At 44.8% G+C, this 23,838-nt stretch overlaps 11 protein-coding genes across 11 annotated transcripts; 8 read left to right on the forward strand and 3 right to left on the reverse strand.

The window, feature by feature from the left end:
• Positions 1-34: 34 nt before the first annotated feature.
• On the forward strand, positions 35-1,333 carry PRP3 (U4/U6-U5 snRNP complex subunit; the record flags this gene model as incomplete). The annotated part of the gene is made up of 1 exon (XM_020209887.1): positions 35-1,333. One exon carries the CDS (start codon positions 35-37, stop codon positions 1,331-1,333), a length of 1,299 nt encoding a protein of 432 aa, XP_020064046.1.
• Positions 1,334-2,123: 790 nt separating this feature from the next.
• Positions 2,124-2,775, forward strand: CANTADRAFT_26037 (uncharacterized protein). The gene is made up of 3 exons (XM_020207625.1): positions 2,124-2,189; positions 2,253-2,386; positions 2,710-2,775. The coding sequence occupies exons 1-3, from the start codon at positions 2,142-2,144 to the stop codon at positions 2,735-2,737; spliced, it is 210 nt and encodes a 69-aa protein (XP_020064047.1). The 5' UTR covers positions 2,124-2,141; the 3' UTR covers positions 2,738-2,775.
• Positions 2,776-3,563: 788 nt separating this feature from the next.
• CANTADRAFT_26039 (uncharacterized protein) lies at positions 3,564-3,980 on the forward strand. The gene has a single exon (XM_020207626.1). It carries the CDS (start codon positions 3,610-3,612, stop codon positions 3,823-3,825), a length of 216 nt encoding a protein of 71 aa, XP_020064048.1. The 5' UTR covers positions 3,564-3,609; the 3' UTR covers positions 3,826-3,980.
• Positions 3,981-4,070: 90 nt separating this feature from the next.
• Positions 4,071-7,010, forward strand: RNR1 (ribonucleotide-diphosphate reductase subunit). The gene has a single exon (XM_020207627.1). It carries the CDS (start codon positions 4,376-4,378, stop codon positions 6,959-6,961), a length of 2,586 nt encoding a protein of 861 aa, XP_020064049.1. The 5' UTR covers positions 4,071-4,375; the 3' UTR covers positions 6,962-7,010.
• A 1,196-nt stretch (positions 7,011-8,206) lies between these two features.
• Positions 8,207-10,075, forward strand: CANTADRAFT_52196 (uncharacterized protein; the record flags this gene model as incomplete). Its single annotated transcript, XM_020210047.1, has 1 exon — positions 8,207-10,075. One exon carries the CDS (start codon positions 8,207-8,209, stop codon positions 10,073-10,075), a length of 1,869 nt encoding a protein of 622 aa, XP_020064050.1.
• Positions 10,076-10,732: 657 nt separating this feature from the next.
• CANTADRAFT_51926 (putative carboxylic ester hydrolase) lies at positions 10,733-12,937 on the forward strand (the record flags this gene model as incomplete). The annotated part of the gene is made up of 2 exons (XM_020210011.1): positions 10,733-10,962; positions 11,071-12,937. The coding sequence occupies 2 exons, from the start codon at positions 10,733-10,735 to the stop codon at positions 12,935-12,937; spliced, it is 2,097 nt and encodes a 698-aa protein (XP_020064051.1).
• Positions 12,938-13,701: 764 nt separating this feature from the next.
• CANTADRAFT_241134 (protein-arginine N-methyltransferase) lies at positions 13,702-14,579 on the reverse strand. Its single transcript, XM_020207046.1, has one exon. The coding sequence runs from the start codon at positions 14,393-14,395 to the stop codon at positions 13,784-13,786; it is 612 nt and encodes a 203-aa protein (XP_020064052.1). The 5' UTR covers positions 14,396-14,579; the 3' UTR covers positions 13,702-13,783.
• A 19-nt stretch (positions 14,580-14,598) lies between these two features.
• Positions 14,599-15,008, reverse strand: CANTADRAFT_26043 (uncharacterized protein). Its single transcript, XM_020207628.1, has one exon. The coding sequence runs from the start codon at positions 14,947-14,949 to the stop codon at positions 14,764-14,766; it is 186 nt and encodes a 61-aa protein (XP_020064053.1). The 5' UTR covers positions 14,950-15,008; the 3' UTR covers positions 14,599-14,763.
• A 3,141-nt stretch (positions 15,009-18,149) lies between these two features.
• Positions 18,150-19,607, forward strand: CANTADRAFT_100497 (uncharacterized protein; the record flags this gene model as incomplete). Its single annotated transcript, XM_020206141.1, has 2 exons — positions 18,150-19,553; positions 19,576-19,607. Exons 1-2 carry the CDS (start codon positions 18,524-18,526, stop codon positions 19,605-19,607), a joined length of 1,062 nt encoding a protein of 353 aa, XP_020064054.1. The 5' UTR covers positions 18,150-18,523.
• A 100-nt stretch (positions 19,608-19,707) lies between these two features.
• On the forward strand, positions 19,708-20,065 carry CANTADRAFT_26044 (uncharacterized protein). Its single transcript, XM_020207629.1, has one exon. It carries the CDS (start codon positions 19,760-19,762, stop codon positions 20,003-20,005), a length of 246 nt encoding a protein of 81 aa, XP_020064055.1. The 5' UTR covers positions 19,708-19,759; the 3' UTR covers positions 20,006-20,065.
• Positions 20,066-21,081: 1,016 nt separating this feature from the next.
• Positions 21,082-23,220, reverse strand: AMO1 (Amo1p; the record flags this gene model as incomplete). The annotated part of the gene is made up of 1 exon (XM_020210829.1): positions 21,082-23,220. The coding sequence occupies one exon, from the start codon at positions 23,218-23,220 to the stop codon at positions 21,082-21,084; it is 2,139 nt and encodes a 712-aa protein (XP_020064056.1).
• Positions 23,221-23,838: the final 618 nt, after the last annotated feature.

The following is a 23,838-nucleotide window of genomic DNA, read 5'->3' on the forward strand; positions in this document are numbered from 1 at the left end:
AGCCCATACTGGCACTGTTTGACCTCTGAGCGCTATGAAAAGAACCAACCAGCACCAACAGCCAGCCAAACGCCACAAAGGCACGGCCCAGGATTCTCCCGCCGCTTCAGAACCACACGGAGGTCTCAATGTCGCCATCCACCCGCTTTTGCGGGGCATCGCTGCCCCTACGCTTCCCAAAAACCACAACCCCCTCAAGCAGAACGTCCGCAAGGGCTTTGACCCTTTGGCAATTAACCCGTACCTCACCCAGTCGGGTCCCAAGAGCCTGCGGAGTCGCCAGCTTCAGTTTAATGCCCACGGAAAGTACATAACGGAGGCAGAAGAGTTGCGAAGAAAGTTGGACCAGGAAGCACAGGCCAAAAAAGACCACGAAGAGAAGCTCAAACAGGGCTTGGCTCCCGACGAGACAGTTGGAGAACATCTCTGGCGCCACGAAGTGCCGCCTCGTATCGAATGGTGGGATAAACCCTACTTGATGGACAGGGACTACATCCACATTGATGACGAGACCCGCCTAGTGTTGGATAGCGAGGATGCACCAGTGTCTCTCTATATCCAGCACCCTGTGCTCGCTGATGCCACCTATTCACAGCACAAAATGCCCGAAAAAGCCCTCTATTTGACCAAAAAGGAGATGAAACGAATCCGTAAGAACGACAGACAAGAGAAACTTAAGGACAAGCAGGACAGAATCAAATTGGGGTTGGACGCGCCTCCGCCACCCAAGGTCAAGCTTTCCAACCTCATGAATGTGCTCACCAACGAGGCCATCAAGGACCCCACCGCTGTGGAAAAGAGAGTACGACAGGAAGTCGAGGACCGGTTGCAAAAACACCTCCAAACTAACGAAGAGCGTAAGCTCACCAAAGATGAAAAGCACCAGAAAATACACGAGCAACACCAAAAGGACTTGCAAAAAGGATTTTTCACCACCGTGTTTAAGATCGACAAGCTCGTCAACCCATCGCATTTCTTCAAGGTGGACATCAACGCCAAACAGTTGGAGCTCTTGGGTATCTGCTTGCTCAATCCCAAATTCAATCTTGTAATTGTGGAAGGAGGACTGAAGAGTATTAAATTCTACAAAAAGTTGCTCACCAGGCGGATTGACTGGACGGTCAATGCTCCACCCAAAGATGACCCCGATGCTGAATTGGAAGATCTCAGTACGAATAGGTGTGAAATCGTATGGGAGGGCCAGGTAAAAGACTTGAAGTTCAAGAAGTGGAGTATAATGAGATCACAGAACGAGGAGGAGGCAGCAGACGTTTTGGGACGATTTGGCATCGAAAACTACTGGAGAGAGGCTAATGCACTTGGCAAGGAATAGAATAGACTGAAGAGATTCTGTGATAAGGCTTTGGCTGCAGAGACACCGCTCTCCCTAGATTAGTAATGGAGAGTAGCTATTCTCCCAAATTGTGGAACTTCAACCTGCTACTACTACTGGACATATGTGGATGTTGAAACATCATCCAAGGAAATAATTGCATAGACTAATTAATATTAACGTAAAAATAATGTAATTCTTTCAGCCGTGAAAATCGGTAAAAGAGGGTGCAAAAGTTTTGTATGAATGACATATAGAAAACTCTCTGACAATTTTCATTGGCGTCTCGATGATTGTCAACGTCTGAATTTTGATTAGCTGTATGACATGTTGTTTTTACTAATTTAAATCTTACCACTAAGAATGGTAGAACATGTCTTAATATTAATTTTTCAAGAGCTAAATTGATAGAGACCTAAAATAACAGATAATAATAAACCCAGTGTAGTGAGCTTAATTGCCTGTTTATAAATTTTAGAGGATATCTTAATAATATATTTTACCTATCAATTATGAAATCTACCTGGATAAATTTGCAATTTATTTAAACTGTCTTTAAGTTAAATATCAGAGCTACTCTTTTCTCCAAAAAGCAAGTCATCTCTCCATTCAATATCACCTTTTTTGATCCGATCCTCGAAACTGTCACTGATCTGGTAGAGAACTGATACGGGACATTTCCACGGCCAGCAACAGTTGCACTACCACGACACCTCGTGTCGCATGTCGCATCTCGCATGACAATGTCTCTATTGCGGATCTCGGATATCTAACATTCGACAATCCCACCACTACCAAACCAATCATCATGGGTGCCGCTTATACTATCTTCGGAAAACAGGTTCCTGCTCACATCGTACGTACCACCCAATTGAGTTCCCTTCGGTGAACAGATCACCTGACAGGATACTAACCCCAGCTTTCCATTGCCACTTTGGCTTCAGTGACTGCTGTCGCTGCCTGGCCAAGAGCCAAGAAGGAGGCACCAGCCACCCCAGCTGCTCCAGTCGTTCAAAGCAAGGAAGACGACTTTGACTTGGAAAAGTTCATTAAGTACGTATTAAGAAAAGATGTGAGAATTTGAGAATGTGAGAATGTGAGACGAATAAGTCACTCAGTGAAGGGTCTCTCGGGGCCAATGGGCCCAAAGATGGTGAGGCTTGCTGAGGAAGGCTTGATTCCAATCGTGGGTAAGGTCCTGGGCCAATCAAGAGAAAGAACCAACGGAATAGCAAGCTTATATCTACAGATGGAGTGCCTGGAGACTAACCAGATGGCTTCTGGTGCCCCGAAGGACACCACGAGTATTCGTATGAAAAGCCAGTCGTTTTGGACTCTCACAAGCCACTCACGATAAGAAGCATACTAACCTTTAGCGATTTGACCAAGGAAGAATCCAAGTAGATTAGATGGCCAATCGGTTACGTACCGGTACCGGTATAGAAAATATATGATTGACGTTGTCCAAGACACCAAAGAGATTAGGATAACAAGGAGCCTTGTAGAATGGACGAAACTAGTATTGTATTGGCTACCGGCTGGACCAGCTGGAAGATTCCTGCAATTTATGGCCTGTAATGTTCTCCTAGGCAGCACCTGTGATGTATTAAAGCCACAGGACTGGAATAGAGGATCTGGACTAAAAGTCGAACTACTGGTTTATTCAATGAAAGGATGTTTCAGTGGTCTTATCCCAAAAGTCAATTCTTGCTCATATTATAAAAAGGGTATTTAGTTGGGTTTTTTTACAAAAAATGGGTTTCCGGTTCATTCAGAGTATAAAAGGGACGGTAAAAGCCGAAAGTTGATATCATAGAAAGCATATTTCGGTGAAACCCCACACTGCGTTTAATTAGCGTGCGTAGATACAATTGAAGAAGCAATTGGGCACATTGTCTGCACTTAAAGACCAAGATGGGTGTTTTGTAACGAACAAGCATTGATTTCTATGAAAGGTCATAGTCAGATTCGCTTAATCTCAGTAAATCACTGCATTACTATCGCAGTATTTGTTCAATACAATGCATTTTAGAGTCTTAGTACCGCACCAGATATTTTGAGAATGCAAGCAATTATTCAAAAAAATTGCAAATTATTTAAAATATTGGTCACCACCAATATTGCATTGCTAACTCATCCGAGTACTTTTTGAGCATGTAGCTATAAAAGACGGAGCTGGCGTAGAGGTTTATGGTAAATTATCGAAAATTATTAAGATACTTGGTGTAGTGGAATACTGTAGAATATTTTCCAGATCGCTGTCCCATTAACATTCCATGTGTACAAATAATTACTCAGAACATATAGCTAATGTGAATATCGTGCCTCCACATACTCACCCATCTATTGGATGGAACGACGATACGACAAAGGAAGACCTGAGGTTGTCACCTCGTGACCACGACATCCGCGACATTGGACCTCTCCCCGCGACACCCACCTCCGATATCCCCTCCGTCATTCCCTTGCTTATGCGAACCGGTGATGAGTAAGCATGTCATGTACCGTCCCATTGAGGAAGATGCGATTCCAAACACGACAACCGGAATGACGCGTCCTCTCAAAACCATGCCAGCCAACTAAAGACATCCTCCCTCAAGGCCCAACAAGTACATGGCCAACTAGTATCACAAGAACTTACCAGATCGCGTCTTACTGTCACGTCTTCCAGTAGTCCTCCAGTCACGTCTTCAGCTCACGTCTTCAGCTCACGTCGTCATCACGTCTCATTTCACGTCTCATTTCACGTCTTGTCAACACGTCCAGCAGTTCCACGTCTTATTAGTAAGACGCGAGGTACCCCCACTACCAGGAAAAATCGCCAGTTTCACCTCCCGCACCAGGACCGCCCGCCCTCAGATCCATCTCATCGTGTTTACGTTTGCTCCGATCCAGTAAGCACGCGCCGCCACCACCGCGATTTTTTGCTCAGCGTGTATGCACGCCATGCATTCTGAATTTGCGCCGGACGCGTCAGCCCTATATAAACCTCCACTTCCCCCCAATTCTGCTTTCTTCGTACACCTTCTTTTCTTATCCTCCATGTACGTTTTAAAGAGAGACGGACGCAAGGAGCCCGTGCGGTTCGACAAGATCACCGCCAGAGTCCAGAGATTATGCTACGGCTTGGACTCCAACCACGTCGATGCCGTGGCCATCACCCAAAGAGTGATCTCTGGTGTCTACCAGGGCGTCAACACCATCGAGTTGGACAACTTGGCTGCCGAGACCGCCGCCTACATGACCACCATCCACCCTGACTACGCCATTTTGGCTGCCAGAATCGCAGTCTCCAACTTGCACAAGCAAACCACCAAAGTGTACTCGGAGTTGTCCAAGGAACTCTACGACTACGTCAACCCAAAGACTGGGTTGCACTCGCCTATGATCTCGCGTGAGACCTACGACATCATCCTTAAGCACTCGGACGAGTTGAACTCGGCGATTGTTTTCGACCGTGACTTCAACTACAACTACTTCGGGTTCAAGACGTTGGAGAGATCCTACTTGTTGAGAATCAACGGCAAGGTGGCCGAAAGACCCCAGCACTTGATCATGAGAGTGGCTATCGGTATTCACGGTGAGGATATCGAGCGTGTCATCGAAACCTACAATTTGATGTCCCAGAGATACTTCACCCACGGTTCTCCTACCTTGTTCAACGCTGGTACCCCATTGCCCCAGATGTCCTCGTGCTTCTTGGTTGCCATGAAGGACGACTCCATCGACGGTATCTACGACACCTTGAAGACATGTGCATTGATCTCCAAGAGCGCTGGTGGTATCGGATTGCACATCCACAACATCCGTTCCACCGGTGCCTACATTGCTGGTACCAACGGTACTTCCAACGGAATCATCCCAATGGTGCGTGTTTTCAACAACACCGCTCGTTACGTCGACCAAGGTGGAAACAAGAGACCAGGTGCCTTTGCCTTATACTTGGAGCCATGGCACGCAGACATCTTCGATTTCATTGACATCAGAAAGAACCACGGTAAGGAAGAGAACAGAGCCAGAGACTTGTTCCCTGCTTTGTGGATCCCTGACTTGTTCATGAAGAGAGTCGAAGCTAACGGCGACTGGACCTTGTTCTCCCCCAACGAGGCCCCAGGCTTGGCTGACTGCTACGGGGACGAGTTTGTCCAGTTGTACGAAAAGTACGAGCGTGAAAACCGTGGTAGAAGCACCATCAAGGCCCAGAAGCTCTGGTACGCCATTTTGGAAGCCCAAACCGAAACCGGTACTCCATTCATGTTGTACAAGGATGCCTGTAACGAAAAGACCAACCAGAAGAACTTGGGTATCATCAAGTCCTCCAACTTGTGTACTGAGATTGTCGAGTACTCTGCTCCAGACGAAGTTGCTGTTTGTAACTTGGCTTCGATTGCTCTTCCCTCTTTCGTGGAAAAGGACAACAACTCGGTATGGTACAACTTCGAAAAGTTGCACGAAGTCACCAAGGTGGTTACCCGTAACTTGAACAGAATCATCGACCGTAACTACTACCCAGTTCCAGAAGCTAGAAACTCTAACATGAGAAACAGACCCATTGCCTTGGGTGTTCAGGGTTTGGCCGACTCGTTCATGGCCTTGAGATTACCATTTGACTCGCAAGAAGCCAGAGAATTGAACATTCAAATCTTTGAAACCATGTACCACGCTGCTGTCGAAGCGTCCGTTGAATTGGCCGAGGTCGAGGGTCCTTACCAAACCTACGAGGGTTCTCCAGCTTCCAAGGGTTTGTTGCAATTCGACTTGTGGAACAGAAAGCCCACCGAATTGTGGGACTGGGATACTTTGAAGCAGAAGTTGGCTAAGCACGGTATCAGAAACTCCTTGTTGGTTGCTCCTATGCCAACTGCTTCTACCTCGCAAATCTTGGGTAACAACGAATGTTTCGAACCATACACCTCTAACATCTACTCCAGAAGAGTTTTGGCCGGTGAGTTCCAAATCGTCAACCCATACTTGTTGCGTGACTTGGTCGACTTGGGCATCTGGAATGATGCTATGAAGAACAACATCATCGCTAACAATGGTTCCGTTCAAGGATTGGCCAACATTCCTGACGAAATCAAGGCTTTGTACAAGACCGTGTGGGAAATCTCCCAAAAGCACATCATTGATATGGCTGCCGACAGAGCTGCTTTCATTGATCAATCACAATCCTTAAATATCCACATCAAGGATCCAACAATGGGTAAGTTGACCTCCATGCACTTCTACGGTTGGAAGAAGGGGTTGAAGACCGGTATGTACTACTTGAGAACTCAAGCTGCTGCTGCTGCCATTCAATTCACTGTTGATCAAAACTCAGCAAACACTGCAGGTAACACCGTTGCTTCTCTTGATAAGTTGAACCAAAGAAAGTATCTTGCCAGATCTGCTGCCACCCCAGAGGCTGATGCCACCTTCTCTTCCACTCGCTCTGGATCCACCGAGCCAACCTCGTTGGAGAACTCGGTAGCTGACTTGAAGCTCGAAGAAAAGCCAGCCAAGGCTGAAGAAGGTGAGAAGGAGATGACTGATGAAGAGCTTGCTCAGCTCGAGCAAGATATCTACAGTTCCAAGGTCATAGCTTGTGCTATTGACAATCCTGAGTCTTGTACCATGTGTTCTGGTTAAACATGGATGTAATATAGTTTGTTTTTGGGTAATATAAGTTAATCGAGTAGCTGATTGTAGGCGAAGGTAATGAGATAGTAGGAAGATGGGCCAAATGACTGGAGATGAGTTTCCAGAGACTATAGACTAATTGCGACTTGGTGTCGAGAATTTAGCCTCAGATGACTTATCGGATAAGAAGCCATTATACTAATATTGATTGACGATCTCCAGGAGCTGTCTCTGTATTAAAGTAACGGTATTTCTGCAGTTTTTCTGCAGTAGAACTTCTTTCAAAGTCCCCTTGCTAATTAATAGCTTAGGCAGGCTTGTGTTGGCACCAGCTACAGCCGATAAATTCGGTAGTTTCCACAACTTACCATTAGATATAAATATGTCTTCCGAATAAACCTTAAGGTTTATTAAAAACAAAACCTTAAAGAGATGGTACAACCATCAAAGATAATGATCCATTAGAAAATATCTTAGAAATAATTTTCAGAAGGTAGTAGATTGAGGATTTTGAAGATAGATTACAAGGACAAACACTTACCATCAACAATAACTAGATTAATAGTAAGTGTGATACTATTAGATGCAGAAAAATGGATTTAGGAGCATTTACAAATAAAGAAGGTAGTACGAACTTCAAAGCTGTTAGTAAATATGATTGTTATACAAACTATCTTCATTCCTATGGACTTCGGAGTATGATGGTTTCTCCGGTGCCCAGGGGTTCTGCCTTCAATGTGCTAGTAGCGAGCTGTCACTAATTTCTCCCTAAGTTAGTGCGAGCTGCGTGAGTCCACCGCTAGGCCACACCAAGCCCTCGCTAAAGCTCTCGCTACACTGGCACACTTGTCGCACGAGCTCTCCCCATCTCTCCCTATCCCTCCTCCTCTACATATTCTCAATAACCACCACCAAACACCACGAGAGCTACAATCTATAGCATCAGCATCACCATCACTCCCTTACCACCCTCAATCCCACTCTCTCACCACCACCACCACCACCCTGATGCTCCCGCCAGCAAGCCCAGGCCCTCCCTCGCCTCCATCCCTTCTCCCTGCAACTTCAGCCCCCTCTAACCACGCACTGCCTTCTCAGCATACCAACAACCCCTTCACTCCTCCCACCACTAAGGGCTCCTTGCACAGCGCCCTGCCACCATTGTCCCCTAAGAAACATCCTCATTCCCACGAGCCTGCTGCCTCTGGCTCTCGCTACGAGGACAATATCGAACTCCAGACGTTTGGCAACAATATGGACTTGCACAACGAAGCACCAGTTCAGTCTGCACTGCCTCGCAACCGCTGGTCCAGCTTCTTCCACGCCGTGTGGAATGGTCCTGCCAGTCCCAGAGACGATCCTCCCCAGCCATTCACGCTTCTTCCCCGAATCGAGCAGTTTCCTGACCAGTTCCGTCAGCGGGTAGCAAAACAGTACCGAGTTGCGTTATTGGCGTGCTACTACACACTCTGGTTTGGGCTCATTTACTCGATAGTGGTGCCATACTTCACGTTGCCGCCAGGAAACGGCGCTGTAGCGGCTGTGTCGTTGTCCTGCCAGGGCCAGCTCGACTGGAGAGGCAAAAACGGAGCCTGTGGCCTCCATGGCAAGCTCTGCCAGCCTCCAGCCGACGACGTGATCATCCGATGCCCAGCACTTTGTGATAGGAGCAGCTGGACCTACTCGTTGGTGCCACTAGGCGACCAGCGCATCAAATATCGCCTGTTCATCGTGGGAGGCGGCACAGAACCGCACCAAACGGTTTCCAGACCCTACAGAGCAGACTCTTACCCCTGTGGAGCTGCTGTTCATGCAGGCATTCTTTCGCCCTTCTTTGGTGGTTGTGCCAAAGTAGCATTCACAGGGGAGAAAGACGGCTTTTCGCTGGCCACTGGCCACTATGGCATGGAGTCGATCTCGTTCCGGTCGTTCTTCACCTCCAGCTACTCGTTGCTGAAACTTCCGGGTCAGTATGCCCAGTGCTACGACCCACGACTCTTGGTGCTTATCGTCAACATCGTGCTTGGGCTTCCTATCGTGTACCTTGCCAGCGGAGCTGTGGCGTTCTGGACAATCAATACAGTGGGATTCTGGACCATCTGCCTTGCCACAGACCCGCCAGTGTCGGTGCTGCTGAGTCCCGAGGATTTTGCTTCGTTGATCTCCATTGGCTTGGAGCGGTTTCTTCCCAGCTGTTTCATTCTCTACGTGTTGTGGCGGTGTTCTTCGAAAAGAACGCTTTCGGAGCCACCACCAGAGCTCGATGTCAAACGCTCGCCTCTCAGCAGGGTGGTTTTCTGGTACCCCATGTTCTGGTTGGGTGTGCTTAACAATGTGACATTTGATCGTCTTCCCGTGGACAGACTCACGATCAGTGACTTGAAAGAGCAGGCTGGTGCGCTTGTGTCGGTGTTGGGCATCGTGTCGTTGATCCTCACTTGTGCCGTGATCCAGGCATACAAGATCTGGCTTTCAGGAAGGTTCCAGAAGTACTTGAAGGTGTACTTGTGGATGCTCGCAGGGTTAGTGGCAGTCTCCACCATCCCAGGGTTGACTTTGCGGGTGCACCACTATATCCTTGCGTTGATCTTGTTGCCAGGGTGTTCTACGCGAGGCATCACCGCCTTGCTCTTCCAGGGACTCCTCTTGGGGCTCTTTCTCTCTGGTGCATCTCGTTGGGGCCTTGCAGCCATTGCTGAAACCGTGATTGCTTTGAAGAGAGACGATCCTATTGGCAAGGTGTTGCCTCCCAAAATGGTGGCCTACGACGCTGGTTCCGGTGTTCTTTCATGGGAAAATGCAGTCAGGAACCTCACCAAACAAGAGGAGAAGCTCTACCAGAAATATAGCTCGGTCTCGCTTCTCATCAACGACATAGAGCAGTACGTGGGCGAAAAGACCAACAGCGTGGACCTCAAGAAATTATTTGGTTCCGAGGAATTGGCACCCAAGATCAGCCACGCGCTCAAGGGCAATTTCACTGATGAGAATGGCGACATCAGCATTTATTTGAGGATCGGACGAAAGATCAAGAAAGGATCGGTGTACAGCGACTTTTCCAATAGTGCCGTCCTCAAGTGGCCCAGCGGCAACATTACGCTTCCCGAAGACGGGTTGACGTGACCACAGTACCATATACTAGACCTAGACTGGGTAGTTTGATAATTCTGCTACACCGATGATAGATTTATAAATTCAGAATACAAAGGTAAAGGATTAAAAGATAATTATTCTATGCTAAAAGAAAAAGAATTTATGAAGCTCATCACATATGAATGCCACAGAATTGATAGATGCATATATCGTGTTGTACCATCTAAATACATGGAACATGTAACTCTAATTGTTAGAATGTGTAGCACACCCAAAGGTCTATGAACCTAAAACTACTATTTAATATTAAATTAAAAAAAATTAAATTATGTACAGCAGAGCCTATTTATCGTATGATTCAAAAATGAGGCAATAAATTTGTTAAACAAAACATAGAAGAGAACATAAGTTAATGTAATCCTTTACTTTAATGCTCTAGAATGTCAATGTATTATAATACCCGTGATGAGGACAAAAATTTGATACTTGGATGTAAACAAAAATAAAAACTAAGCATTCTTGAAGAAGTCTTAATTTCATTTTATAAGAGAAGACCAAACTCTAGCTAACTACATTTTTCCACAATAATTGAAGGAACTAATAGGACTAAAAGTATTTCGGTTTCACATCACGTGACCAACCATGAAATTAGCAACTTGACAACTTCATTGTACTCTCCATCCGCTAATGCTCTCCTACGTCCGCTGCCTCAAGCTACGGAGCGTGTCGCTCGTCCTCGTCGCCTCGAGAAGTGCCCACACGGCCCAGCCAGCCCCCATTAAGGTCAAATGGTTCTACTCCACAGACAATCCCATCTCCAAGCCCAGCTGGTCCAACTACACCCAGGAGAAGGAAGCCCAGGTGTTCGTGGCTTTCTCAGACAGCGACTCACAGCGTCTTGAGGCCAGCTACCAGAAGTTGTATCGTGCTGGAGTGAAGGAAATGGAAGAGATCACTAATGCCAATTCTCCTGGAGTAGAGGCCTCCAGTAGTGAGACCAATCAAGGCTCAGAACAAGCCAACAGCTCCCCTGGTCAGCTTGTGACTGTTAATGAGGACAAACTCTACCAAGTAGACCTCAAATCGTTTGAGTTGGCTCCTGTGTATTGGGAAGGACCTGTTTACGAGGTGAGAAGAGGCACTTGGTTCAACTCTTCAGGCGTTCCTTTGCCCAACAAACTCTCCCAGGCCATTGAAATCGGCTACCATACCAAAAAGCCGTACAGCTTCAAGGAAGAAGCCGATAAGGAGAGCAAAAGCTCGGAAAAGTCTCGCCTCAAGCAGTCCAAAGACATCGTGGCCAAATTCAACAAGTTGCGGGACGAAAAGGGGCAGATCGAGTTGAATTTGGACCAGGAGCGGGACCTTGTTGACCTCGAAAACGGCAACTTGATCCTTTACTTCGACGAGAAAAATGCAGTCATGTTTCCCAAATCAATGGACTCGAGCTTTCAGCTCGGAGTCATCCGCAACTTTGGCCCCAGCAAGGTCAGCTTGGTGTCTGTGGAGCATATTCAGAGAGGTTACTCGAGCAGTTCGTTCAAAGAAGCCATGCCTACGTCGATCAGCGATACTTGGAACGAAGTTTCCGACTATGTTCTGTCCCAGGAGTTGCCATTACCTGGTCCAGACAGAAAGGTTGACCACCTTGTGTTGTGCATCCACGGCATTGGCCAGATCTTAGGCCACAAGTACGAATCCATCAATTTTACCCACAGTATAAATGTGTTGAGAAACACCATGAGCACCGTGTTCAGAAATAATAAAGAGATCCAGAAATTGGTGGATGACGACACACACTCGAACCGCATCCAGGTGTTGCCTATCTCATGGAGACATAAGATCGATTTCCACCCCCAGCGTACGTTCAAGGACAACGACTCATTGCCCACCTTAGCCCAGTTGACTGTGGATGGTATCAAGCCATTGAGAAACTTGGTCGGCGACGTCGTCTTGGATATCCTTCTCTATTACGAGCCCAAGTACATCAACCAAGTGTTTGAGGTTGTGACTGATGAGTTGAACCGAGTTTATAGGCTCTACAAGGAACAGAATCCAGACTTCAATGGTAAGGTCCATATCATGGGACACTCTTTGGGCTCTGCCATTTCGTTTGACATTTTGGCAAATCAAACGGGAACCAAGGACGGTCAGGAGAAGGTCAAGAACTTGTTGGATTTCGACGTTGAGAACTTGTTCTGTGTTGGATCTCCAGTGGGAGTTTTTAAGTTATTGGAACAGACCGGGATTCAGGCTTATGGCAAGGAGATTGTTTCCCACGACAATTCTCCGGAAATGGATGGAGAAAAAGACGGTACCGGCCAGATCTCGGCTCCCAAGTGCAAGAATATCTACAACATTTTTCACCCCTGTGATCCTATCGGGTACCGTATCGAACCATTGATAGCACCAAAGTTTTCAAAGTTCAAGCCAGAAACTATCCCGTTTGCGTTGAAGGGATTTAACACCCAATTCGAGGAGTTGGCCAACATTGGTGACGAAATCTCCGAGAAATTGGCAAAGGCATCTAGTTGGTTCAGAGACCAAAAGCAAAAGTCTCCAGTGGGATCTGACGAGGAAAGAATCAACAGGGAGAATGCTCTTGGTGACATTTTGAGTTCGATCACTTCAACTACCAAAGCGGAACCAAGTAAGGATACCAAAAAAAAGAAATGGGAGCTCGAGGGTGAGGACCTTGAGCAGCTCAAAAGCTTGAACAGCTCGGGAAGAATCGACTATTGCTTGCCACAAGGAATGTTTGAATTTTCCTTGTTATCTGCAATCAGTGCTCATGTTACATACTTTGAGGACGTCAATACTGCAGGCTTCATCATGAAGGAGATCTTGACAAAGAACAGAGACGTCCAGTCGAAGACAGTTGTGGGCAGCTAGTGCACCAAAGTATTAATTTATCTATCCTGTGGAACGAAGTCATTGCAGCCGATACTTAATTCAACAACTACTTGCCATCGTTCTTCATGGTTCTGCATAATAGAATAAACCTGCCAGAATCAATGGAGGTTATACTCCCTTTTATATTAGTCGATATACAAGTAAAATATTACTTTTACGGCAAGGTTGAATTTGTTTCGTCAAAACTATGGGATTAATCAGACCTCAGACTGGAAATAGGCTCCAAGGATCTTGACTTCGACCAGTATGAATCTCTAGGTTTGCTAGTTGACTATATGATATATTTTTATTGCACCAACATACGAATTACGACAAAAATTAAGATTCCACAACAGGAGGCCCTGTGGAAGACTAGTCTAGGACTGGGTTTCTTGTAAAATCCTACAGCACGCCTATTTGAAGATTTTTTTCCCATTTTGCCTGGGGGGACATCGAGTCTCTGGAAGATATCTTGTGATTCTTGATTTATGAAAGAAACAATTAAAGTACATGATAAATCCTGGGGAAAACAGAGCAAGCATGAAAGTAACGATCACAGAGATGATAGAACTTAATGATTCTAAATCCGGAATAAATAGTGATCACAGTAACTTGATCAGTTATCATAAATAGTAATTGCTGGAAATTATGAGGAGTATTCGTTGTGGAATGACAGAACATTGAAACAGCACGACAAGTATTCTGTTAACCAAACCATCTGAGAACTTCCTGTAGTATAATTGAATATAGCAACTAAAGGCTACAATTAATGATCATATCAGCAAATTAGATAGAATTTTAATAATACATTGGCTAACATATCTTCGCCATGCCTACATTGCTTGTCTATATCAAGTCGTCAATGCTCTGCTCCCCGTCCTTCTTGATCAACTCCAACATGCCCTCTGGCATCACTGGTTCGCCGTTCTTGACAATGTATCTGAAAGGCATCTCGGTGGACTCGTACTTGCTGTATCTGATTTCAGGATAGTCCAAGAACTCGATGTCCTTGAAGTGTTGCTTAGTCTCGATGATTCTCTGGGTGGTTCTGATGGCAGTATCGGTGGTCATCTGTAATTCTCCTAATCTTCTACCAGCAAACCCGTACTTTCTTCTCAAGATACCGGTTCTGTCAATTCTGGGATGGGACCCCAAGATTCCTCCGAACACGAAGTAGTCGTAGGATTGTCCGTCTTCTGGCACCAAGTCTGTCTCGGCAGCAGGGTCCAAGAGACACACACGCGACTTGTCGATGCCCCCATCGATATCGACACACTCTTGCGTAGTCCACTGAAGTCCCAACTTAGCAAGAGCTGGAGGGATGTCCTTGTCGGTGGTGGATGAAGGCAAAGAGGTCAAAATAAGGTTGCTGCTGCCAACCTCGCGGATGATTTGCGAGTACTCGAGGATAACCCATTCGGAGAAGCCCTCCTCCATGTGTTCGATGATGTACTTCATGGTGGTGATGGTGGTGTAGCTGGAAGATGAATAAATTTTTCAGATAACAGTGAGATGCGTGGGGAAATCCAATCGTACAGAAAATGGAGTTTTTGATTAAGTTGGTCGGATTGGACTTGTAGACAACGACGAGACACGCTAACAGACAGGAAGTAGAGTAACTGGCAGATGTTGATGCATGAAAAGAGTGAATTTAGTTGTATTTCTTCCATGATTGAATGGAATAATTAGTTCAATTAGTATACTCTATCTCCAAATGCCTACCGATGCCAAACCGAAGTACCCCTCCACTGCCAATTTTTCCACCTGTATATCTGGCAAAAGGATTAGAACAAGAAGGAAACGGTTTTAGTCAAAGAAAGTAAGTTCTATAAGCTATCTGCCATGGTGAATACTGTTCGAGAGTATTTTACCAAGTCCATTCTTGTCAGGTTGAGCCTATCGACAATGCCTTGTTTAAAACTCTGAAGAAGCTGATTCCAGTTTTTACCATTAAGAATAACGTGCCCAAGTTTTCGAAGATCTAATCGAAGGACTACAAGCGGACCAACCATGACTGAGCTGAATTTGCTCAAAAAGACAAGCAAGACTCCCATATCAAGACAGCCAGGAGACCGCTTGTAGTTCATCCTTTAGCTTGCTACATTGAAGTTGAAGACACCTTGACTGGAGTAGAAGTTCATGATGTCCACCTATTCGAAGAATCTCTTAAGACTTTGAGCGATTTGTAGAGTTCCCCTTTAGAATTAGCTTAACTAGTTGGACTACACTTTGTCTGAATCTATCAGAATTATCAAGGCTAACAACGGTGCTTGCGCCGAAAAGTTCATAGAATAGCTTTACAGCAAGCTATTGCCTTGGAAGGGGAGTGACGGGAAGAGAGAACTCTGAAGAAATAATTAAAGGAATAAGCTATTAATGATTAGAGGATTGGGAAAAGTTAGGCGTAAAAGGGCAGTAATAAGCAGGGTAATAAATGGAATTTCACTTGTAGGAGTTCCTTAAATGGACTATTAAAGGATAGCTAAATACATTGTTAGAAAAGTTATGGCACCAGGAAATAATTCTAGACAAGACAAATATTCCCAAATCGACACTTACTTAAGTTTATGAGAATCTAAGAGTAAATTAAGATGAGTAAGTCATTTCCAAGAGAAGTAAAGTCTAGGAGAGATATTAGAAAAGGACTAATAATTCAACTTCATAAGCAGAACGTAAGTTTAATTGGTTACACTTCATCGATGTGATGAGAGAACAAAGGTAAGGATGCTTCAAATTATAGAATAAGAAAAAGAGCTGATCCTGAAATAGATAGAAAAAGGCCAGTGTTTGAGGTTCAGGAAGTTGTCCAAAGATGAAGACAAACCAATGAAGTTTGCTGAAGTAACGATAGAAGAGAAAATACGATCAATATCCATGGAACCCAATCAGCTTTTCTGGAAGAGAGTGGTGGAAAGTAAGTTTCCATCAATGGTATGAATATCTCACAGTTGATTTCCCTTGCGAATCGCCTAATTATGGCCGCAGTGTGATACTTAAAGACTCAAAAAATTAACTCAATATGCCCATGAAATTAACCTTCAAAAGAGTCAGTTAGTTTGAATTATTGCTGATGCTCATCTCTAAATCCTTTATCTTTAGGATAGGATAAGACAAGAACACTTCAGGAGAGGTTGATCAAGAGTCAAAGCTTCTGTGCTTGATATACTTTGCGTTGACAGAATGCATGTAGAGATACCTTGACGCGATGTTGCTGTATAAATTATGCATGTACTATCTGTTGGTTAACTTAAATTGCGAGTAGGTACCAAATCCATCACTTTGACTCGTCCCTTTTTTGATAGAAAGATATGAGAACTCTTACTGGCGACCAAATCCTAGATAGCTTTTGGGTAGTTGAACCGAGTTTTTAACAGTGCATTGAACTCAAGGGCAATTATCGGCAGGTTTTAGCAATAATGCTTGCATTAATGCCATCACGACCCTATTTGGGAGCAACAAGATACTAGAACTGTCATTTTAATGCTTGGATGTTCTGACTACGGTCCGTACTACGAATACTTGGAATCAAGATGAAAAAGTTGAAGGAATCAACGATAGGTAGGGAGTAATGTTTGGATAATGGTTAGTAATCCAGCTGTCTACCACTCTTATACTACTTTACGTGATTTGCCAGATAGATGACTGTGAAAAAAGTCTGATGTTATTTGTAGGCAAGTAAAGGCCGCAAAAGTTTCAATTTTCGTGTGAGACGATGCGATGAACCTTACATTCTTCAAATTACATAGCTTTCTACAATAACCTGCAATATCAAAACTCATATACTTAACTTATTTAAGTCCGCTTGCATTTAGAATCTTGAGTTGAAAATTCAGTGCGTATATGTTCTTGACACAAAGCTACAGTTTGACAGGACCGTTTTTGCGACCACACATTTTTTGCACCCATATCGAGGGTATAGTCAGTCTCACGAGATCAATTGAACGAAAAATAAACTACCAGAATAGAAATGAGTTCTGCTGGTTAGCTGCAAACGAGCCGAGGATCTGGAGGGCGCGCTCCTGCGTCTATGGACTATATACTTACATTGTAAAACAAGAATCGTTCTGCCCTTTTACCGAAATCTTTCTTCCTACGATCAGCAAATAAAACGTTGCAATGTCTATGAATAGAGATACTACCAGTCCCTGCTGTGAACCATCGTTGCCTAGCAATGCGGTAAAGACCTCAGGGTCTCCTCAGCTTTTGGAATCGCCTTCTGTGACCAGCTCCGCTGATCCACTTTGTGGGTCTAGCGTTGAAGCCAAGGTTACTGGAGTGCCATCTCACCAAGCTGACAAGTTTCCTGCTCTTCCCTCCAAGAAGTTGGTTGGGAAGAACATGGCTGTCCCTCCTTCCAACAAGGAATGGGCCAATGGTGTTTGTGGTCGTCTCAACATGACCACTTCCTCTTTTGAAGAGAAGGCTCCTCACCAGAGCAGAACCCCTGGTGCAATTGCACCCACTTGGGCTGAAGCATTGTTTGAAAAGAAAAGCTCTCCAACGAAGGGCGACGCTTCCAAGTCGCCCAAGAACAAGTGTTACACTGTAAAGAAAAATTCCAAAAAAACTGGAACTAAGGTCGATGCTGGTATGAAAATGCCAACCAAGGCCATTGAAGTTGATGATGGTATGATTGAGCCAATTGTGGCTGCTGAAGTTTCGGAGGAAACAAATGTTGATGATGGTATGGAAAAGCTGTTTGTGGCAGGTGAAGTTGCGAAGGAAGAAACTCTTGACGATGGTATGAAAAAGCCAACTGAGGCTACTGAAATTGATGATGGTGTGACTGAGCCTATTGTGGCTGTTGAAGTTTCGGAGGAAACTAATATTGATGCTGGTATGGAAAGGCCATTTGTGGCAGCTCAAGTTTCGCACGAAACAAATGTTGATGAGGTTAGGCAAAATGAGGCCACTGAAGTTGATGATGGTATGATTGAACCAACTGTTGCTGTTGAAGTTTCGGAGGAAACTAATATTGATGCTGGTGTGATGAAGTCTATTTCTTTTGCTCGTATGATTAATCCTAATGATTGTTTAATTATTAGAGAACCTAAATTTTCCAAAAGCAAAGCTAGAAAGAACAAAAAGAAGTCCGGAAGGACTAAAAAGGTTAAGTCCTCCTGTTTTATACAACCCACGGAGATTAAAAAGGGACACCAAACAAGCGTTGATGAGCATGCAGACATTCCTACAGATATTGCTGAAGAAGATGCAGACATTGCGCACTTAGAGACCGTTGAGGTCGACTCACCTGAAGTTGATGCTGAAGAACTTAAATTCGTCTTGGGCTTAGAGCCCTTTGAAGACGTCGGAGAGGTCAACAAGCCTGAAATTAATACTGAAAAAGTCAAATTATTCTTGCGTTTAGATACGATCGAAGAGGACGACACTCCTAGCGCTGTTGCTGAAGAGGATGCAGATGCCACGAACTTGGAAGCTGAAGCTAAAGGAAAGGCAACCGATCCTTGCGTTATTGCTGAAACTACCCAAAACTTTACGCAATTACTAAGCATTGTGACAGAGACTAGTCCTTGCATTGATGAAGCTGGAATTGCTGAAGTAATCACGCCTTTGGAAGCGATTGGGATGCCTACCAATTCTAGCGTTGATGTTAAAGCCACTCAAACTCTTATGCAATTATTAGGCATTGATGTGGCTGATCCACCTGATGCATATGCAGACGCCGACATGGAGGCTAATAATTATGAAACTCCAAGTATTGAGGTTCTTGAAAGTGCAGAAATTCTTTTGCATTTAGCAGCCAGTGGAAGTTGCACAGTTAGCGCTGAGGTAAAGAAAATTACTCATATGCCAGATAGTGGGAAGGATACAAACCAGAGCAATATCTGCTCATTACCTCGAATGGAGTTGGAAGCTGATGTAGCGACTGAGGATTATGGAGGAGATGGTACAAATGAAACTGGTCCCTTCGAAGGTTACTCAAACACAAAAATTACGGAAGCTGGTCAACACGATTTAATTGAATTAAAAGCCTTTGCGAAGGACAAATCTTCTAGCAAAGATGAATTCATTGGAACTGAATTTGAAGTCGAGGGGGTGGTCGAAAATTCTGACGATCACCTCCTTGAATTTCCAATGAACTTAACTTCCAGTGGAAAGGTAAACCAGCCTAGCCTTGATTTTCTTCGGGATATTATGCTTTCCATTCTTGTTTTTCTTCTTGTATGGAGCATTATGAAAAGTTTTATTCTCAAGGCTAGCTTGTTCTCCTTCCTCGTCCTGAAGAAATATGGAATGGTTTTTACTGATGACAGGTCCCTGAAATTTGGAACATTGTGTGAAATTAATTACACAGCTAATGCTGTTGCTTTGGAGGGTACTCCCAAGAGATCGAAGTTGGTTGAGAGTAAAAATGTCCCTGACGAGGTTGACGTTCAACTTTCCCATAAACCTTTCAGCTTGGTTGAGAACCTCGAAGTAGATTGTGATGAAGCTGTAACATCTCTTGATGTTAATGAGTTTACCAACACCAGATCAGACTTATATCTTGAGTCTCAAGTTAATAATTTTATGACCAATGATGCTTTGTTTAATGGGATCAGCTTTTCTGCTGATGAAAGGGTGAATCCACTGCTGTTCCAGGGTTTTGGTGTTAGTATGAGAAATTCTTCAACTAGCTTACAATCTGATATTTCCTGGAATGGCTTAAGTACACCCACTAAACTTTCTTTTGAAAGATCAACATCTCCAGATACTCCAACCAGTTTTGAGTTTGGTTCTCACCGTTTTCGAGATCAAGATATTATTTCAGGGTTACACCAATTCATCTCTCCACTTGAACTTGATACGAATATCCAAAATATGCCAAACCCGGATCTTAGAATAATCTGGATGAAATACTCGGAAGCAAAAACAGAAGCAGGGGTTGGGGGACTCATGCCTGTGAATGCTAATACCGAAAGTGTTGAATTTGGTATTTTGTTGGTATTAATTTTCCAGTTGATAGTTCTCGCAGTGGATTGTGTGACTACAAGAACCTCGCCTACTTGGTTTGGAGACATCAGAATGAAGTCAGTATTGGGTATTGTCTTGGGACTTTTATCCTGAAAATAGTTTGACCCATATTCTAAAGCAAGGAGTTTACAAAAGCCAGCAGAAAAATACAACTGCATGAATATGACTGGTTATATTTGTTGCTATTTCACCTAGTCGATAGTGACAGTTGAATGAAAATGTACTTAAAAAAAATCCAGAAGAATATTATTATTATAATTAGAAAATTCAGCTTGCCAGGGGGAGCGATGCTTAGAGTGAAACCGACGCTTGCTAACTTGATAATTTACTGCATTCTTATTAATTTGGCCAATAATGGACCAAACTTATCTCTATTTATATTTTTAATCCTGAAATTGCAACCCATGTAGAAAAGTATTCATATTTCACTCTTTAGTCGCTCATAGTTACTTTCATCGCAATTTTAGGCATGGCCTCTAGCTTGATACACGATTTTCTTCGTCTTGGTGGGGAGACAGGAAAAATTAATTTACAAGAACTGGACCTGAAATATCTACCAAAAAGGTATCATTTGCTGTTACAGTATACCAAGTGATAGAAAGATAATACTGCTGGCCATTCCTTGATATTACGCAGGTACGCATGGCAAACCATGTCTCAGATGAGAAGTGAAATGAGGGATGTATAGCTAGGACACAGATAACGGTTACAATAACCCGCACAATCACCCGATGGTTTAGAACTACCAGTTTCCCAGATTCCTAATTTAAAACTACTAATAAAGATGACTATATTAAACAATTGAACAATCACATCAATCCTGAATAAAAATTAGCATTCTAATAGTGATTTGTAGGATTTATGTTTACAGGCAACCAGCTCAGCATCAGAATCAAGAAAATTAATCTGCAGATACAGTGTAGGCAAGTTTCCGCAACTCACACTGTGATGAATATCATTCTTAGATCAACGAAGAGAAATTAGTCTCGAATTCGCTGAGGAGTACATACAATTACCAAGATCAAACATAAATTTATTCAGCTGGGACACCAGTATCCACCATCTATTCTACTTATCTCCCATTGATCCATCCCAGATAATCTACTGAGACCTACATTTTTTTTTACAAGGCATTTATCACGGCTATACATTTCAAATTTCGCAGCCACTCACTTGTTGCAACAGGATGATCCGCTGGTTCCGTTGAATGCTAATCTCGAGGTCTTATCGATATTCAATGAGCATGAATCGACACCAGCACTTCCAGCCTTGACCTCGGTGGTGGTCTTGGCATAAGAAGGCTTGACATCAAGCACGGGGTTTTCGGTGAAAAAGTTTCTGGGTCTCAACATAAGGTCAAAGATTTCCGTGGGCATCACTGGGAAGTCCTCTGGGGCTGGGAAGTGGGTAATTCCGAAGGTGTGGAAGAAAAGAATATCGGAGTTTTCGACCTTCTCAGTACCATCACCAATCCATTCTCTCATACCTCTCAAACCATCACCACTCCATTGAGCCACATGGTCGCCCGAAGGGTACAATCTTCCATAGCCGTGGTTTTCGTCCTGGTATGGCACTACTTCGGTAGAATAAACTGCCCAAGGTGCTCTCTTGCGAACCAAAGATCCCTCCTGAGCCAACACAGGCGAACAGTAAGTGGAAACCAACTTGTAGGTAGCAGGCTTGCCAGAGTAGGGGTTGATGGAGTTGGGGTTGAACAAGTCCCAGGTTCTTGCGGTGGAAGATTCGAAGTTGGTCAAAGAATCATTAATAGTCTTGAAGGTGGTCTTTTCACAATAGAAGGCGTTTCCGTACACGTTCTCCACTGAACCAAACGGATGTGGCGAGCTCTTGGCATCACTAGTAGCTGCTGAGTTGAAGTCACCGTCGATTCTAGGATGGATTCTCAACGAGAACAAGTGCTGGTGATTGTGAGCATTGACCTGAGGGTAGACTTGTGTTCCCCAAGGGCCAGTGCTTTCGTCCTTGTCACAGATAAAAGTGTTCAAGATACCAGTCAATCTGACCTCCAACTTGATGGTACCGTCCTGTCTCAAGATCCAGTACAAACAGTACTCATAGTTGGCTGCAGTGAAAATTTGGGAAATGATCAATTTCTTACCTCTGGTGACCACCGTGGTCTGGAAGTCGTCTCTAAAGTCGGAGTGCTTGAACAACAATCCGTCGTCCTCCTCGTGGATGCAGACTGCATTCTTGACGGTGGTGGCCTCACCTTCCTTGTTGGTGAAGTGAGCATCCAAGTAGTGGATCACTCCCTTGCAATCACATCCCAAAGACAACGGGTTGGTACAGTTTCCGGCACCGTACTCTCCAATGTCCAAAGCGTGCTTTCTCTGGTGGGGAAAGTCTGGCGATCCGTAGGGCACAATCATTTCCGAAAGCGAGATTCTGTGGAACATGGGTCTGACTTTTCCGTGGTCGTTGTAGGTGATGTCACTCAACACAATGCCCTCTCTGTAGTTGAAGCCAATGTGGAACTTGAAGTTGGACCAGCTCATGACGTTTCCGTCCATGTTGAACGAAACACCTTGGGGCTGGGTGATATTGATGGGAGTGTCGTCTGGTCTGAATCCCGAGGGGTTTTCCTTGGTACCAAACTTGTCCTTGATGTGGGTGGGGTGGAAGCTGGAGTGCTTGTGCTTCGAGACCTTTCTTCTTCTGGTGGGGATGTCGATGTAGATCACCTTGCCCAAGTTCATGTCCACGATGGGGCAGAAGTCCAATGGATGGGAGTAGTGGGAGTCGTCTTCGTCGGAACGGTAGTACATTAATGCTTGCTGCAACCTTCTGGACGCACCCCAACGCTCGTCGTAACCAATGGTCCAGGCGTCACAGTAGATCTTGTGCATTTCCGAAGCAGGCACTCCGCTGATTACACATTGTCTGATGACCTCAGGGTCGCTTCTGACAACGTCCTCGGTGGCCTGCAAGTCGCTGGGAGTCAAGATGGGCTGGACACCCTCTGTTCTCTTCAGCTGGATCAACGTCAACGAGGTGAGATCAACCACTCCTTCCTGGATGGCTGAGATCTTGTCTTCCACGAGCACGTAGTACCCCAATCTGGGGGGAACAGGACCACTGTGCTCCTTCCAGTCGTAGTAGGCTCTCTTGATGGGTTCACGCAAAGTGATGGTGTTGAACATGATGGAACGTCCCGCATACTCCTTCTTGACCACAGCAGCCACCGCTTGGATTTCCAACGGAGAAAGCGGATCCAACGGGTGTGCTGGAGGCGGAGGGGGCAGGACGGAGGAGGTGGTGTGGAGTGCCAATTGGTGAAGTCTATCCATGTTCTAGATGAGGATGGGAGTGACTGGCAGTGGTAGAGATTCTGGAGTGCATTTATATATTTCGCAGCTATGGGCTTATCTGCCCAATGCGGCATGGTGTTCCGTGACAGTCCGCGTTCCTACCTTCCTAGATAGGAAACGGAGTCCCTGAACACGGGAGGTGGGTGGAACTAACTGCTGGATTGAGCTGGCGATAGGCTGGAGACTATCGATAGTGCAATCACCGATGGAGGTGATCGTCTGTGGTGCAGACCCCGTAGCTAGGCGTGGATCTGGCCCAAACGGGCCCAAGCTGGCCATTACTGGCCCAGCTCATGGGAAAAAAATAGATAACGATAATGATCAGGTGCCCAATTAGGGACAGGCAGATGCGAGTGTAGAGTAACCAGCCCGTAAAGTTGACTGAAAAAGTGTATGGTGACTAACCAACGTAAGTTTGAACAAATGGGATTCGAGAATGTGATATTGAATAATGTGATATTCGATAATATGTGAATGATCTAGAGCCTGAAATATCCAAACAGTTAATTATTGTAGTGAATTGGCTAATGTGCATGCCCATTGAGTACTCTCCATTATCTCTAATTGATAGTTTTATTTCTGAATTATTAGATGTCT

The sequence above is a fragment of the Suhomyces tanzawaensis genome (genome assembly GCF_001661415.1).
Source record: "Suhomyces tanzawaensis NRRL Y-17324 unplaced genomic scaffold CANTAscaffold_4, whole genome shotgun sequence".
Lineage (NCBI taxonomy): Eukaryota > Fungi > Ascomycota > Pichiomycetes > Serinales > Debaryomycetaceae > Suhomyces > Suhomyces tanzawaensis.